General features: G+C 35.0%; 1 protein-coding gene across 1 annotated transcript; it reads left to right on the top strand.

Annotated features, from left to right (window-relative positions):
- Positions 1-1,375: 1,375 nt before the first annotated feature.
- Positions 1,376-11,539, top strand: Glo1 (Glyoxalase 1). The gene is made up of 4 exons (XM_088235487.1): positions 1,376-1,536; positions 1,806-1,875; positions 6,695-7,011; positions 9,935-11,539. The coding sequence occupies exons 2-4, from the start codon at positions 1,810-1,812 to the stop codon at positions 10,068-10,070; spliced, it is 519 nt and encodes a 172-aa protein (XP_088091613.1). The 5' UTR covers positions 1,376-1,536; positions 1,806-1,809; the 3' UTR covers positions 10,071-11,539.
- The last annotated feature ends 2,558 nt before the right edge of the window (positions 11,540-14,097 follow it).

Raw genomic sequence — 14,097 nt, 5'->3', positions numbered from 1 at the left:
ATCAATACAAATAATAGATAATTATTTGTTAAAATTTATATCATCATCATCATTATCATCATTCCAAGTCCACTCTCTAGTTGGAGCATATGGTATCCACAAAGAGCCTCCATGCATCTCTATCTTTGTGTCCTAAGTCAGATTCTCGTCCCAAAGTTATGACAAAAACTGCCGACGAACAGTCAGCAGCGGACGTCCAAGACATCGAGAACCTTATGCTTTGTAAAGTAGGCAAGCGTAGTTAAGGCTCCAGGAGCCATCCGCAGTATATGGCCTAGCCAACCCTATCACCTCCGCTTGACGACAGTTGTCACTGGAGTTTGCTGCGTCCGTTATCTTATTACTTCATTAATATAAAACACTGAAATCATTAAGTATTATTGTAATGTGTCTATTAAACCTAAAATAATAAAACAAATAAAGGAAATAGAGCTCCTTACTTTCTATGGCCCAGCTAACTGTATCACCTCCGCTCGATGACGGTTGTCACGAGAGTTTGCTGCGTCCGTTTTCTTATTACTTCATTCCTTCAAACCGCCTTCCACCCGTAATACTTTTGAGAGATCATTGATAATACAAAAAAATAGTATCTTATCACAAAACTCCCAACATATTTCAAGGTTTAAATTAATACAGTGGAACTCCGTTTATCCGAACTTCAGTCATTCGGAAATATGCAAATCGTGGTCAGGAAATAAAAAATAGAGATGTTTTTAATTTTAACTTATATTCAATTAACTTTGCTGGACGTGTTTTAGTATTTTTATAATGTGATTCTATTTCACTGTATTGATTCAAAGGCATTAAAATTTAGCACACATCAATTGGGATCATTGGAGTTTTACTGTATTAGAAATTATTATATTTCATACTTGGAAAAAAAATAATAACCGTCAAAAGTAGACACAAACAAAAAGTATGTGTGAAATAATGTAGGAAAGTCAAGTAATGTAGTATGAGTAATGACAACCAAATGCTATAGTAGAGTAAAGGTAATAATAATATGTCAGTTTCGTGATATAATAGTCAGCGCGTTTGCCTACCATGCGAGAGGTCTCGGGTTCAATTCCCGAAATGGTTGATAAGAAATATTTATTTAAAAGGTTGTTTCCCACCAAAATATTTCATAGTCCCTGGACTGGTACCTGAAGCGTAAGACTAATCATCTTACCTTCGTGTAGCAAAAAAATATCAAGATAAGATGAGATTGGTGCACCACTGCAGTGCCCTATGCACCATTAGGTGCGGAAAGGAATAATGACGATGAATAATAATATGAATAGTGAATTTGAGTGAATGGTAAAAAACTTTCTGATAACTTCAAGAGCACAAATTGCCCCACAAATATTCAATAGAACTTTTGACGTTTACAACTGTGTGTGCAATTTGCGAACAAATGTTAACACATTTTTTTTTGCGGCGCACGGCCCGGTCTGCTTGTCTAATTTATAATTATTGCATTTTCAATTAAAAGTGCGTTCTGGAAAGTGCATAAAGTCGCACATTTATAATTAATAACCTCCAAACGTCGAGCAGGTAAGACAAAATAACGCCTTTTCCACTTAAAAAGCGTCTTTAGATAACTTTAGAAAGTTATTTATATTATTATTAATAATATACTAATTATTATTTAAAGAAATAATTCATTGCACTTGTGTTATCAGTAACTATCATATTTTTGTGATAAGGTCTGAGTATTATTTTCGCGATAAATTCAACATTTTATTTGTGTAGTTAAAAGTTTGAGTAGTTCATCGAGCATATTGTAATATTAAAAAAAAAATATATATCCCTTATTATTTTAGAACCATGGCAGCTGGTCTCACGGATGAAGAAGCCGAACAGCTATGCAGTGTCCAAGATCCGGATACAAAGGTAATCAATTGAAAAATTAAATTAGAAAACTTTTCCATATCTCCAAGTCGATACGTAACATCTTATCCCTAATTAAACTCAAATAACTATATTTTATTTTATGTAACTCAATTATAACTTATGGCATAATAGGATGGGGAGGCACTAATAAATCAATATTAAAACCTCGAATCTGCTCAAAAATCAATAGTTAAAATAATTTTTTAAAAGCCCTTCAGGTACCCCAGCGTCAAGTTATTTGAGATCTAGGTATAAGGCAATTATACATTTTTAGAATAATAATGTTTGTGAAAGCAAATTATTCTACCAAATCCCAAAAGGAACACTCCCACAATACCAGAAGTCAAACTAGAGGATGGGTCATGGAGTCCACCGCAAACTTTGAATTCGGGCAAAGAAATTTCAGGTTTCTGGGCCCCAAAATATTCAATATATTACTCGAACATTGCAAAACCATGACCCGGATACAATTAAATAAATTTGTAAAAAAATTGTTTCTGGGTTTAGGTAGAGAAAAATCGTAAAATTTACTCAAAAATATTCTTAAATAATAAATGGTTCTATATTAATATTGTATAACTGTATAATAAATTAACTAGTAGGTACTAATGTTATTTTTTATTTTGCATAAAAATGTCTGCTTAAAACAGGTTGTACCTAGTTAGGCAGACTAGACATGATCCAGAGAAATCTATTACCTAAGTGTGTATGTAGTAGGTAAAGTAATTGTTATTTTTGTTAATAAACCATGATTTATTAATATTATTAATTAAGTTCTGTGATCCTGCTTCCAAAGTAAACAAACTCTTTGGCGTTTTTCAGAGTCGCTCCCGACATGACTACATTTATTTGCCGCTCATTACGGGCAACGGTCATCACTTTAGTTTCGCTCCTGTTTATTTTCATATTATATTTAGTTACCTCGCTTATGATGTAAACAGTTTATGTTTACTTCCGAGGAATAATTATTTACTAAATGTTATTAAATATTTGCATAAAACCACTTACCGACTTTTCTATGTCTACCGGTTTCGAGACGTACCCGTTGGAACATCGGACGTTTGCGTTGGAAGAACATCAAGAAATCAACGTATGACAGGGTTACGAATGGTGAAATCAATTGCGCAAAAGTGCAAATCTGAGATAGGTATAATTGAACGGAGTTATGCAGAAAGCAGCCAGCGATAGAAAAGTGAAACTGAGATGATAGCACTTTTGTGAAAAGAGTGAATAATCAGATCTACACAACAGTTGGATTTATTTTGACAAATGAAAAATAATGCATACATTCGGTTTTTTATAATTTTATTATGTATTTGACCAGTTTTAATGATTTTTAAAGTCTGGCTGACCACGCTTCCTAATATGTGCATTTTGCAGAAAACAGCCAGCCCTAGAAAGTTCTGATGTAAGGCGTATCATTAATCATTAGGTATTGAACATATCGAATTATACCAACACCTCGAAAACCTTAATTTTATTGCAAAAGACCAACATGGATTTCAAAAAAGAAAGGGTACCTCCACAGCAATGACATCAGTTTGCAACTTTATACAAACCAACATTGATAAAGGAAATACAGTGACTGCACTCATACTTGACTTCAAGAAGGCATTTGACACAGTCCACATAGATACCCTTCTAGATAAACTACAACATACAGGAGTTAAGGGACAAGCTCTCAAAATATTACAAGGAAAACTATCTACAAGGAAGAAAACAGTTTACGAAAATTGAAGGACACAAAAGTGAAATACCAACAATGCAATTCGGAGTACCTCAGGGATCAATATTAGGACCATTGTTTTATATAATATACATTAACGACATAATACACAGTGACATAATGGGAAAAAAAACAATCTATGCGGACGACTTAGGAATTTTATATGAAAACAAAAATGACATTGAAACGACTAAAACCATCAACAATGACGTGCAAAAACTATTAGAATGGACAAACAAAAACTTCTTAACCCTAAATGCCAAGAAATGCAATATAATACATTTCGAAACACAAAAGAAGAACCATAACATGAACATAAAAATAAACAACGAAACTCTTAAAGAACTAGAACATGTGACTTACCTAGGACTCACAATGGACAGACAATTAAAATGGACAAAACACATAGACGGACTCACTAAAGTAATGGCATCACTACATAGCCTCTTCTACAAAATTAAAGATTATATACCGAGAAAGGAAAAAATTATGATGTACGAAGCCTATGTCAAAAGTAAATTGAGTTACATGATCGCCTTCTGGGGAACTGGCAACAAGACAGACATAACAAGAATACAAAGACAACAAAATAAAATTCTTAAACTAACATACAACCTACCCTACCTGACCTCTACGACTGAACTGTACAAAAAAACACACCAGTTTGACATAAACTACTTGACTAAAATTGAGACCTTAAAAATTGTGCACAAAATAACACTGGGAAACATACAAGACGACGAAATAATATTAGTCAAAAATGCTAACATACACAAATATAACACCAGACAACAACAACACTATCATATTGAAAAAGCAAAGACAAACACAGAACAGTCAAAAATACTACATAATGAACTTAAACACTACAACGACCTACCTTACTACTTGAAAACTTTTACTGGAGACAAATTTAAAATCAATCTGAAAAAGCACATGATGACTGAACTAACTAGACTAGACGAGACATAAAATGACTAGACAATATTAAATTTCTAATGTAACCCTAACGGGTTTTTTAAAATTGTAAATAAATAAAAATAAAAAAAAGAAGGTAAACGTGAACAGAAAATATAAAAGGAAAAATAATGAAACCCACTAAACCGCGAAACCGGCTTGTCAGCAGGTTTCTTATTTTTTCTTTACAAAGAAGAAATTACATAAATTAAAATTTTTATATAAACATTATTAAGAACTAAAAGCATACATATTTTTTACACAAAATTTATTTACAAAAATTTAAATACATGACTGTTAACATAAAATAATAATCAATATAAAGTTTTGTCAACATTTTCTTTCCAGATCTGCTTAGGAATCTTATTGAAAATTTTAGGAATAGGAATTGTAAAATGAAGTGTTCTTTGGCCATACTTGTTCACAAATCTCGCTACTGACAAACCTTCACGCTGTGCTAGCCTTGTATTGTGCGTATGTGTATACCTTTTCTGGTAGTTGCTATCAAATTGATATCTAGTAACAAATTTGAGCCAGGGAATAGCATTTACAGACAGGCACCTTGCTTTATAAAAAGTTCGGGTACCTCTTCCTTATCAATTCTAGGTGATCTGTTAATTAATTTAAGAGCCGAGTTTTGTAAAGATTGATTTTTTTTATGTTGGTTTTACAAGAAAGTTAGTTAGTTTTAAAGTTAAGTTTTTTTTTTTAAAGTTAGTTTTACAATTTTTTAAAGTCCAGCTGACCACACAATATGCATTTTGCAGAAAACAGCCAGATCAGATGATACTTCATTCAAACTTTGAACCGAGTATCGCACGCAACTACACCGCCTCAGCATCAGGCATAGAAGAAACATTCACATTCTATCACTTCTTCACAATATCCCACTTCGCCTGTTTATCTGAGAGAGCTCTTCCAACCTCTTTCACAACACGGACTATCTCTTCGTTCTAGTAACGAGAGAACCCCTTTAATACCCTGTCATCGCTCTAATTTTCTTGCCTCCTCTTTCACAGTAGTAGCCGCTCGATTGTGGAATAACATTAGTTAGAGTCTTTATTTACATTTAAGTCAAGATTGAAATGTCACTATCTAAATATTTAAATTGTTCCTTTACCCTTCTTTTTTCGTTCCCATCCCCTCTCCTCTCTTCATAGTATAGTGTTAATTTTGTTTATTTTGTTAATCTTTGTTTTTAATTTTTGTATAAAATTGTAAGATTCAATATGTACATGTATTTGTAATTTTCTCAAACTGAACGGTTTGGGTAGGTAGGAAGAGCCCGCTCTTATATGTATATATATTGTATATGTATCTTCTTCTTCCAAGTCAGTCACACTTCTAATTAGCCTGTTCCACTCCAGTCTGTCCTCAGCCCGACGAACTGACTCATCAAATTTTAGCCCCGTAGCCACCTTTATTTGGTCAGTCCATCTATATGGGATTCTACCCCGGATTCTCCTACCTTCAACTCGGCCAGACATTATTGCCTTTTCTAGATTGTCTGGCTCGCGTCTAGCAATATGTCCAAAGAAAGACAGTATCCATCTCAAACACACCACCGATAGACGAATTGTAATATGGAGCTCTTTCAGTGTCGATGCATTCGTCCTTCTGGCTGTCCAAGGCACGCAGCAGCTTTCTCCAACACCGCATCTCGAATGCATCGATCGATGTATATGTATATAAAGTGTTAAATAAATAAATGTATGAAGTGGCATTCTGTATTAAAACATATTTTTTTATTACAGGTATTATAAAATTAATGAATTTAAAGAATTAAAATACTTTTATACAATTTATTTAAGAGAACTAAATTTCTGGAGGCATTCATCTTCCCATCAGTATCTATAGATACTGATGGGAAAATCTTACGGTATACCGTGTGTATGTTTTCTGCAAATATTTGTGATTTGTGAATGTGAACTTTGTGAATGCTTCGACCTGCCAAGCGGAACTTACTTTCTAAGTTATTATTAGAGCTCACATAAGAATATGTTTATGTGTGGCCTATTTCAAGATTCAAAATAAAATAAAATAAATCAATATACCTCGTAAAATATATCTATCACGCATACTGTTACCTCTCTTGACGAGTTCTTACGATAGACAGTCTCCCGTGGCCGGTTGCAGGATTACATCTTCCAGCAGACGATGTACCGCATCAAGGACCCGCGGCGCTCGCTGCCCTTCTACTCGCGCGGGCTGGGCATGACGCTGCTGCGGAAGCTGGACTTCCCGGAGGCGCGCTTCTCGCTGTACTTCCTGGGCCACGCGCGCCAGGCGCCGCCGCGCGAGGGCCGCACGGCGTGGGCGCTCTCGCAGCCCGCCACGCTCGAGCTCACGCACAACTGGGGCGGGGAGGAGGACTTCCACAGCGGGAACGAGGCTCCGAGGGGGTTCGGCCACATCGGGATCATGGTGCCGGATGTGCGAGCCGCTTGCGATAGGTGATGTAACATCGATGACGTTAGAGTTATTTATTTATTAACGGTTAATATCTTAAGGGAATGCTCTGACTTCGACATTTAATACGATCTTATCTCTGCTGCCATCTACCGACACTTCAAAAATTGCGGTATTAGTTTGACTGAGTTTACACAGATGTCATTATTTATTTGACTTTATTTACTCTTGATGATCGAATTGTTGATTCTATACGGGTATTTAGGTTAATATCTAAGGTATTTGAAAGTGATTTGATCGATTGAAATCTCAAATTTATTTTTTTAAATATCACTTGACATAAATGCGGTAACTTCTGTAAAAATTTGCAAAAAACCTTTGTTAAATGATTATAATAAAAATACCACTAATAGTTTATTCCACTTTTATTTATAATTTTTACCAGTGACGGGTTTCGTCATGGCCGACATCGTCAGACTGGTGGGAGACTGAACAAATTTCTATGTGAGTGCAAGCCGGGGTTGTAAATCATGATTTTATATAATGATGGGAACAAAAGAGTCTAAACTTAAAATAATTTTAAGTATAAAGTAATAACAACTGTATGAATTTATAAAATAAAAACTTTAGGAAGTTTTATAATAAAAATGTCACATCACTCATAAACTCGCTATATTTCATAGTTTTATCCATAGACTTTTACTTCTTCTTCTTCTTCACTTGTCATGTCGGGTCCCCCCGACATTGACGATTTATCGGGAGAAAGCTTCCCTATGCTGAGCAGTGCGAAACAGCTCCTCCACAGCTCTAATCCCGGTCCATGCTTGGATGTTTCGAAGCCAGGAAAGCTGTTTTCTTCCGACCCCTCTACGTCCCTCGATCTTCCCCTTCGTGACAAGCTGAAGTATGGCATATTTATCACCTCTCAACACATGGCCAAAATATGAAATCTTACGGCGCTTAACAGCGGCGAATAGTTCTCTACTAGTATTGGCTCTACGTAATACTTCATTGTTGGTTATCATATCGGTCCGAGATATTCTTTATTAACTTTTAGAGTCCACGCCTCTACAGCGTACAGTAAGACAGACCATATATAACATTTGACCATTCGTTGTCTCAGCTTAAGGTTTATATTATCGTCACAAAGAAGATTTTTCATTTGGTTAAATCCTGTTCGGGCTGCTTCTATTCTGCATTTTATCTCAATGTCGGGGTCTAGATTTTTTGTGATGATACTGCCTAAGTACCTAAACTGTTTCACTCTCTCAATATTGATATCTTTGAGTTGGAGGTTTACATTTAGATGACTCTCTATAGACCATATATAGACTTTTACATGTACCTTTAAATAATGATAACTTTAATACTAAATTAAATACAATTAAATCATTAGCACGCAATAATGGATGTGAATGTGATCTTATTGATCAATTAATTAGAAAAAAACAGAAAAAACTAGTTGCATTGCAACTCAGTCAAGGACTTATTACTTATTATAAAAGATTCAAAAACGCGTAAAATACGAGTAAAGCTTTGTATTGCATTCTATAATAATTCAAATATGGGGAAATTGTTAATTAATAAAGGGAAAGGGATACTAACTCAGGCACACATCAATTATGCTGTGGTTCATGAGAAGCCGAGTACGTGGGCCAAACGGGAAGGTCATTAAGTTGGAGAAATAACAAGGAAAACTCCACGTTTGCAAACCACCTTATATAGTCAAATCATGTTTTTGATAAAAATACAAATGTTAAATCCCTTCACCCATGCAGCAAAGGTAAAAAATTAGATAAACTTGATATTTTAGAAATAAACTGCTTAAAGAATTGCCTCAATGAAATAATGTTAAACAATCAGGCAACACACGTTTATTTCCCATTATTGAATCCATCAAAATACAAACAATAACACTATTCGATGAGAATTAACTGCCGGGAATTGTGCTTTCAGTGAATCATTTAATTGCCCCCGGGCTCGGGGGCATGGCTGTCGAAGAACTACCGACGAGCGGCCCCTCTTATAGTTTTAATAAAATTTAAATACACATACATAATTCAAATACATTTTTATTATAAAACTTCATAATATTATATATTTAACATCTGTTTTTATTATATACATTCAAACAAAACTTAAATTCATACAATTGTTATTACTTTATACTTAAAACTATTTTAAATGAAATGAACAAAGATAATAAAAAGTACAGTCAAGAATACAATATATTTAAGAATGAAGTGAAAAATTACATCTATAATTCTTCTTTATGTAACATTGTTTGAAAACATCGTTTATATCTTTTTTGTAATTTATTTATGTTATTCTAAAAATATTATTAAGTTAATCACTTTTATTCCCATAATTATATAAAATCATGATTAACAACCCCCGCTTGCGCTTGTATATAACATAGACATTTGTTTAGTCTCCCACCAGTCTGATGATCTCGGTCACGACGAAACCATGTTCCTGGTGAAAATTATAAATAAAAGAGGGAAAACATTTTGTGAAGGGAATATGGAAGTCTAGGCATTTACAGGACTTATGATCTCATGACTAAGTCATTGGCTGCTTTTAAGAGCGAGGGGACGCCGGCCTTTTGCCGATCTGGCTGAGTATCTTTGTTCAAGGCTGTTGCGATCATTTCCGCCGCAGTCTTTCCGATTTTGAGGCAATACTTGATCGCCATCCTTTGCTCTACCGAGCGCCGCATGTTGACTTGTACAATGTCCCAAATTAACTTCCACGGAAACGCCTGTCCTCACTCTCCGGATGGCCGGAGAAGACTGAGCGTTCGTTAGCTAATATCCCCCACTGCCATTCCCAACCGGTCCGCGTGCGCTCCGACGTAAAGTCGCGTAAAAAAAATCCTTGACATACTGGACACGCCATGTATGATAAATCAGTAAGAATTTCCACTAACTTGAATAACTTAATGTAATTAATTGTATCGGTCTTTAGGTTGGAAAAGATGGGAGTGGAGTTTGTGAAGCGTCCCGAGGATGGAAAGATGAAGGGAATCGCATTCGTTAAGGACCCCGATGGCTACTGGGTCGAGATTTTCAACGCTGGCACTGTCGCCACGCTCGCCAGTTAACATTACACACCGGCTTCTATACCGATTACCCGACCACGAAGCGAGCAAAAATTAACTGTAAATATTTCAAGGATTTTCGTTTCTTTTATTATTTCTTCAGATTACATATTTTATAATTTTAAATCCTTTTTTTTTTTGCATACGATTCAAAGAATCTCCCGCAATCGTCAGTCAATTATAATTAAAAACCAACAAATCATCACGCCGTTTCTCCGTATGGCTAGGCAGAGAGGATAAAATAAAATCACTCTGTCTTTCAGTTCAGTTCTGTGCCGTAATACGGCGTTTTTTGGCAAAAAAAACTTAAGTACATACTTACAATACGAAATAAGTGTTTGACATGTAAAAATTGCAAGAAAATATTCCTAGCAGCTTCACTAGATACAAAAATACCTGATATAAAGCTGCACATCTTTATATATATAATTGTTCTGTAAGCTTTTATTTCACCGAACTTCTCCTAAACGGCCGGACCTATTTTGATGAAATTTGATGGTGATTTTGTGTGCGTTTAAGTGAGTCCCTGGGTAGTTTAGATTCACAATTAGACCCAAATTGTGTAAACAAAGCTAATTTATTAAATACATACTAAACAAAAAGATTGTAATGTCAATCTTAATGTCAAATGTCACTTAGTATGCAGGTGGCCGGAGAAGTGAGGTCCAAAGGTAAAATGTAGGTGCCTCGTGTTGAGGGATATCCGAATCACCTCCCCCCCCGCCATTTTTTACCCTTGAAAATAGACGCACTGTATCTGAATTATGCTATTTACCTAAATTATTAAATAATAAAGTAGACTCTTTTAACCTACTTTCCAAAATTAATCTTAATGTCCCCTTTCGCGTGACAAAAAATAAGTATTCATTCCATCTGCCAGTCTGTATCACTAAATATGCACAACTAACTATAATGTTTTTTTTCATCTATTGATATATTTTACATACCCCTTAATTTATTTAAAAATAAATGAAGACTTATTATTTCTGGTTGCGATACGATCCCACTTACTATTTAATGATGCACACTCCTGAACACTTACTCCCGGACTAATACACATAAACGCACATCTACACTTACTCTCATACAAATACACATAAACACATCCTTTTGTTGTAACACAATTTAAAAATATGTATTTTTATTTAGGAACTTTGCTGGTCTGTCTTCAAACTGTATTTTAAATAAAAATGTTATTATGTATATCATTGTCGACTGTTTGTTTCTTTAAAATAAATAAATAAACCTGAGGATGTAAAAGAGCTCGCCCCCTACCTTATAGCCCGATACTTTACGGGTCTGGGTTTGGAGAGGGAGAACTTTTCACGGGGACCCGTCACAATAGATCTTCACAGGTCGCAGTAACGTCAGGAGCTCGCATAGCACTGACCCACCTCTAAGAATAAGATATATAAATAAATGATCTGTGTGATAGCTTTTTATGTTTACTGAAATATATTTTACTGTTAAAATATATTGTTATTTATTTCTCAAAAATATATTATGAAAATAATATAATTATAATTATTCCGGAATTCAACCTTCTCAAAACACCTGTGCCGTGATGTTCGTGTGGTACAGCGCGATAGGGGGGAGGCCGAAGAAGACGACGAGGTTAAGAACGTCGAGGAATAGATTAGCTGGGATATCTGCACTTTTATTAAAATATAAAAAAATAAATTTTGTCTCCACTGAAAATTCTGATAAATAAAAGTTTAAACTCTGGTATATTTCCTGAACACTGAAAATTAGCTAAAGTCATTCCAATCTTCGAAAATGGATTAAAAACAATTGTTAGCAACTACAGACCATTATCACTTCTCAATGTCCTTTCCAAAATTGTTGAAAAAATATTCAAAGCTCAACTGTCCAATTGTCTGGAAAAAAATAATATTCTTTCAAGAAATCAGTTTGGATTCCGCAAAAACATGGGAACTTCTGACGCGCTGAGTGCATTAACAAGTCATATTATTTTAAAGCTGGACAAAGGTAAAAAGTTCACTGGAATATTTTTGGATTTAAGTTAGGCTTTTGATACCATTTCTACTACTACCATCACGCCATTTCTCCGTAGCGGTAGGCAGAGAGAATGGACCGCCACACACGTCGTTCCTGGCATACATTCCTAGCTTCTTCCACATTCATACATCTTGTCATACATGCCCTTCGGTTCTGTCTGCTTTTGACATGACCAGACTTAAGATTTTGGTTTATCTGATCATGCCACGTCTTCCTCGGTCGTCCTCGTCTCACGTTGCTGTTCATTTTCGCCATATATACTTGTTTTACTATTCTTTCGTCGTCCATTCGTTCTACGTTACCGAACCATCTCAGAGACCCTTTCTTAATCTTATCAATTATACTTGACTCAGATTTACACTCGCCTGATTTCATCATTCGTAACCCTGTCATACATTGATTTCCCACACATTCGTCTAAGAGATCGCATTTCTACCGCGTTCACTCGGCTTTCATCCTTCCTCTGCCAGTTCCATGTTTCACTTCCATACATAAGTGTTGGGACTAAAACTCCGTTGTGGACTGGCAGTTTAGCTTCGATTGACATATTTTTATTAGAAATTACTGTGCTTAGTGCTCCGTTCATTTTGTTGCCCGCATTCACTCTTCTTTTAACATCTTTTCTAATCTTCCATCTCTTGAAAACATTTCTCATCATAAATTATATAGTAAACTAAGTAAAGTAAATATTAAAGACACCAACTGGCTTGGATAAGGAGCTATTTGATAAATCGAACACAAATAGTACAAGTAAATGGAATCTTGAGTCACCAATTACCAATCACATTTGGAATACCTCAGGGTAGTGTTTTGGGACCAATTCTTTTCTTACTGTATATAAATGACCTTAATCCTCAAGAAGAAAATTATAAGCTTTGCGATGACACTGTTATTCTCATTGATGGAAACACTTGGGAGGAAACCTACCAAGCAGCAGAAAAAGCGCTTTCCACGATCAAGGGTTATTTAGACTCGAATCTTCTGATGTTGAACGAATAAATGACAAAATTCATTAATTTTAGTAAAACAAAAATAGGACAACCTAAGTGTGATTAGTTGACGATGCATAAATGCAATAAAACTGATCTGGATAGTGACAAATGCACATGGAACTTTATAAAAATGTAAAAAATATCGATTGTATCTGAGACTGGACAATTCACATAGATAATGTTTCAGCAAAAGTTAAAAAAACTTGTTTATGTAGTTAATATGCTCAATCACCTCAGACCCATGAATAAGTATTTTATGAACAGAAGATGGCTAGTAGTGCCATGGATTTTCCTAAACTAGTTGTTGATCAGTTGAGAGATACTACTTCGTCAGTACTGACTTGTGAAAAAGATGTATTAGATTGATCGGAGTAATTTAATAAAGTATTTACGGCAGAATCGTCTACCTTTGATAAAGTTGCTAACCTACGTTTTGATCGTTTGCTACAGTCCGCGAAATTCTTCCTGTGTCGATCATTTTATGTCGAAAATGGCATCCCTTGTAGATGCTTCTGGACTCCCTTGTACGTTGCGTGGATCACAAAAGGTCGCATGTCGCATCCTTCTGTCACATTCAACCAATCAGAATATTTACCGACCATTTTTGGTTTTGAACGGGCACATTGCATCCAATACTTCGAATTTTTTTTGCAAATGTAATCATAATAATGATATTTTCAACATCAGGTACCTAATTGTTCGGCTAACACATGTAAAGTATGGCGTTTTTTTCCACATTACTTCCATTTTCAGCTAGTCAAATGTCAAACAAGTACATCCGCGTAAATAAACACTTGTAAAGAGATCCTAAAAAAAAATTACAAAAAAATCAGGCATGGAATTTTCCCTAATTTTTTTATGTGTGTGCAATGTACGGAGTGTATGGCTCATATTAAACCCCGGAGCAGAGTTGTGCAAATAAAAATATATTTTATTTTATAAATAAAGTGTTCTTATGAACATTATGTTGTAAATAACATTAGGGGCAGAGCAGGGCAAAATAGTTAAAAGTTTATGGA

Source organism: Micrasema longulum, unplaced genomic scaffold, assembly GCF_059751315.1.
Source record: "Micrasema longulum isolate JH-2025_06_02 unplaced genomic scaffold, ASM5975131v1 h1tg001381l, whole genome shotgun sequence".
NCBI lineage: Eukaryota > Metazoa > Arthropoda > Insecta > Trichoptera > Brachycentridae > Micrasema > Micrasema longulum.
The sequence above is the reverse complement of the archived record's forward strand: the minus strand, read 5'-3'. Positions and strand labels throughout refer to the sequence as shown.

Bases quoted from the DNA above. Each gene is read 5' to 3' on its own strand.
- Glo1 (XM_088235487.1), top strand. From the start codon at position 1,810: ATGGCAGCTGGTCTCACGGATGAAGAAGCCGAACAGCTATGCAGTGTC. The intron at 1,876-6,694 runs GTAATCAATTGA...GGCCGGTTGCAG, and splicing joins TCCAAGATCCGGATACAAAG to GATTACATCTTCCAGCAGAC. The intron at 7,012-9,934 runs GTGATGTAACAT...ATCGGTCTTTAG, and splicing joins GTGCGAGCCGCTTGCGATAG to GTTGGAAAAGATGGGAGTGG.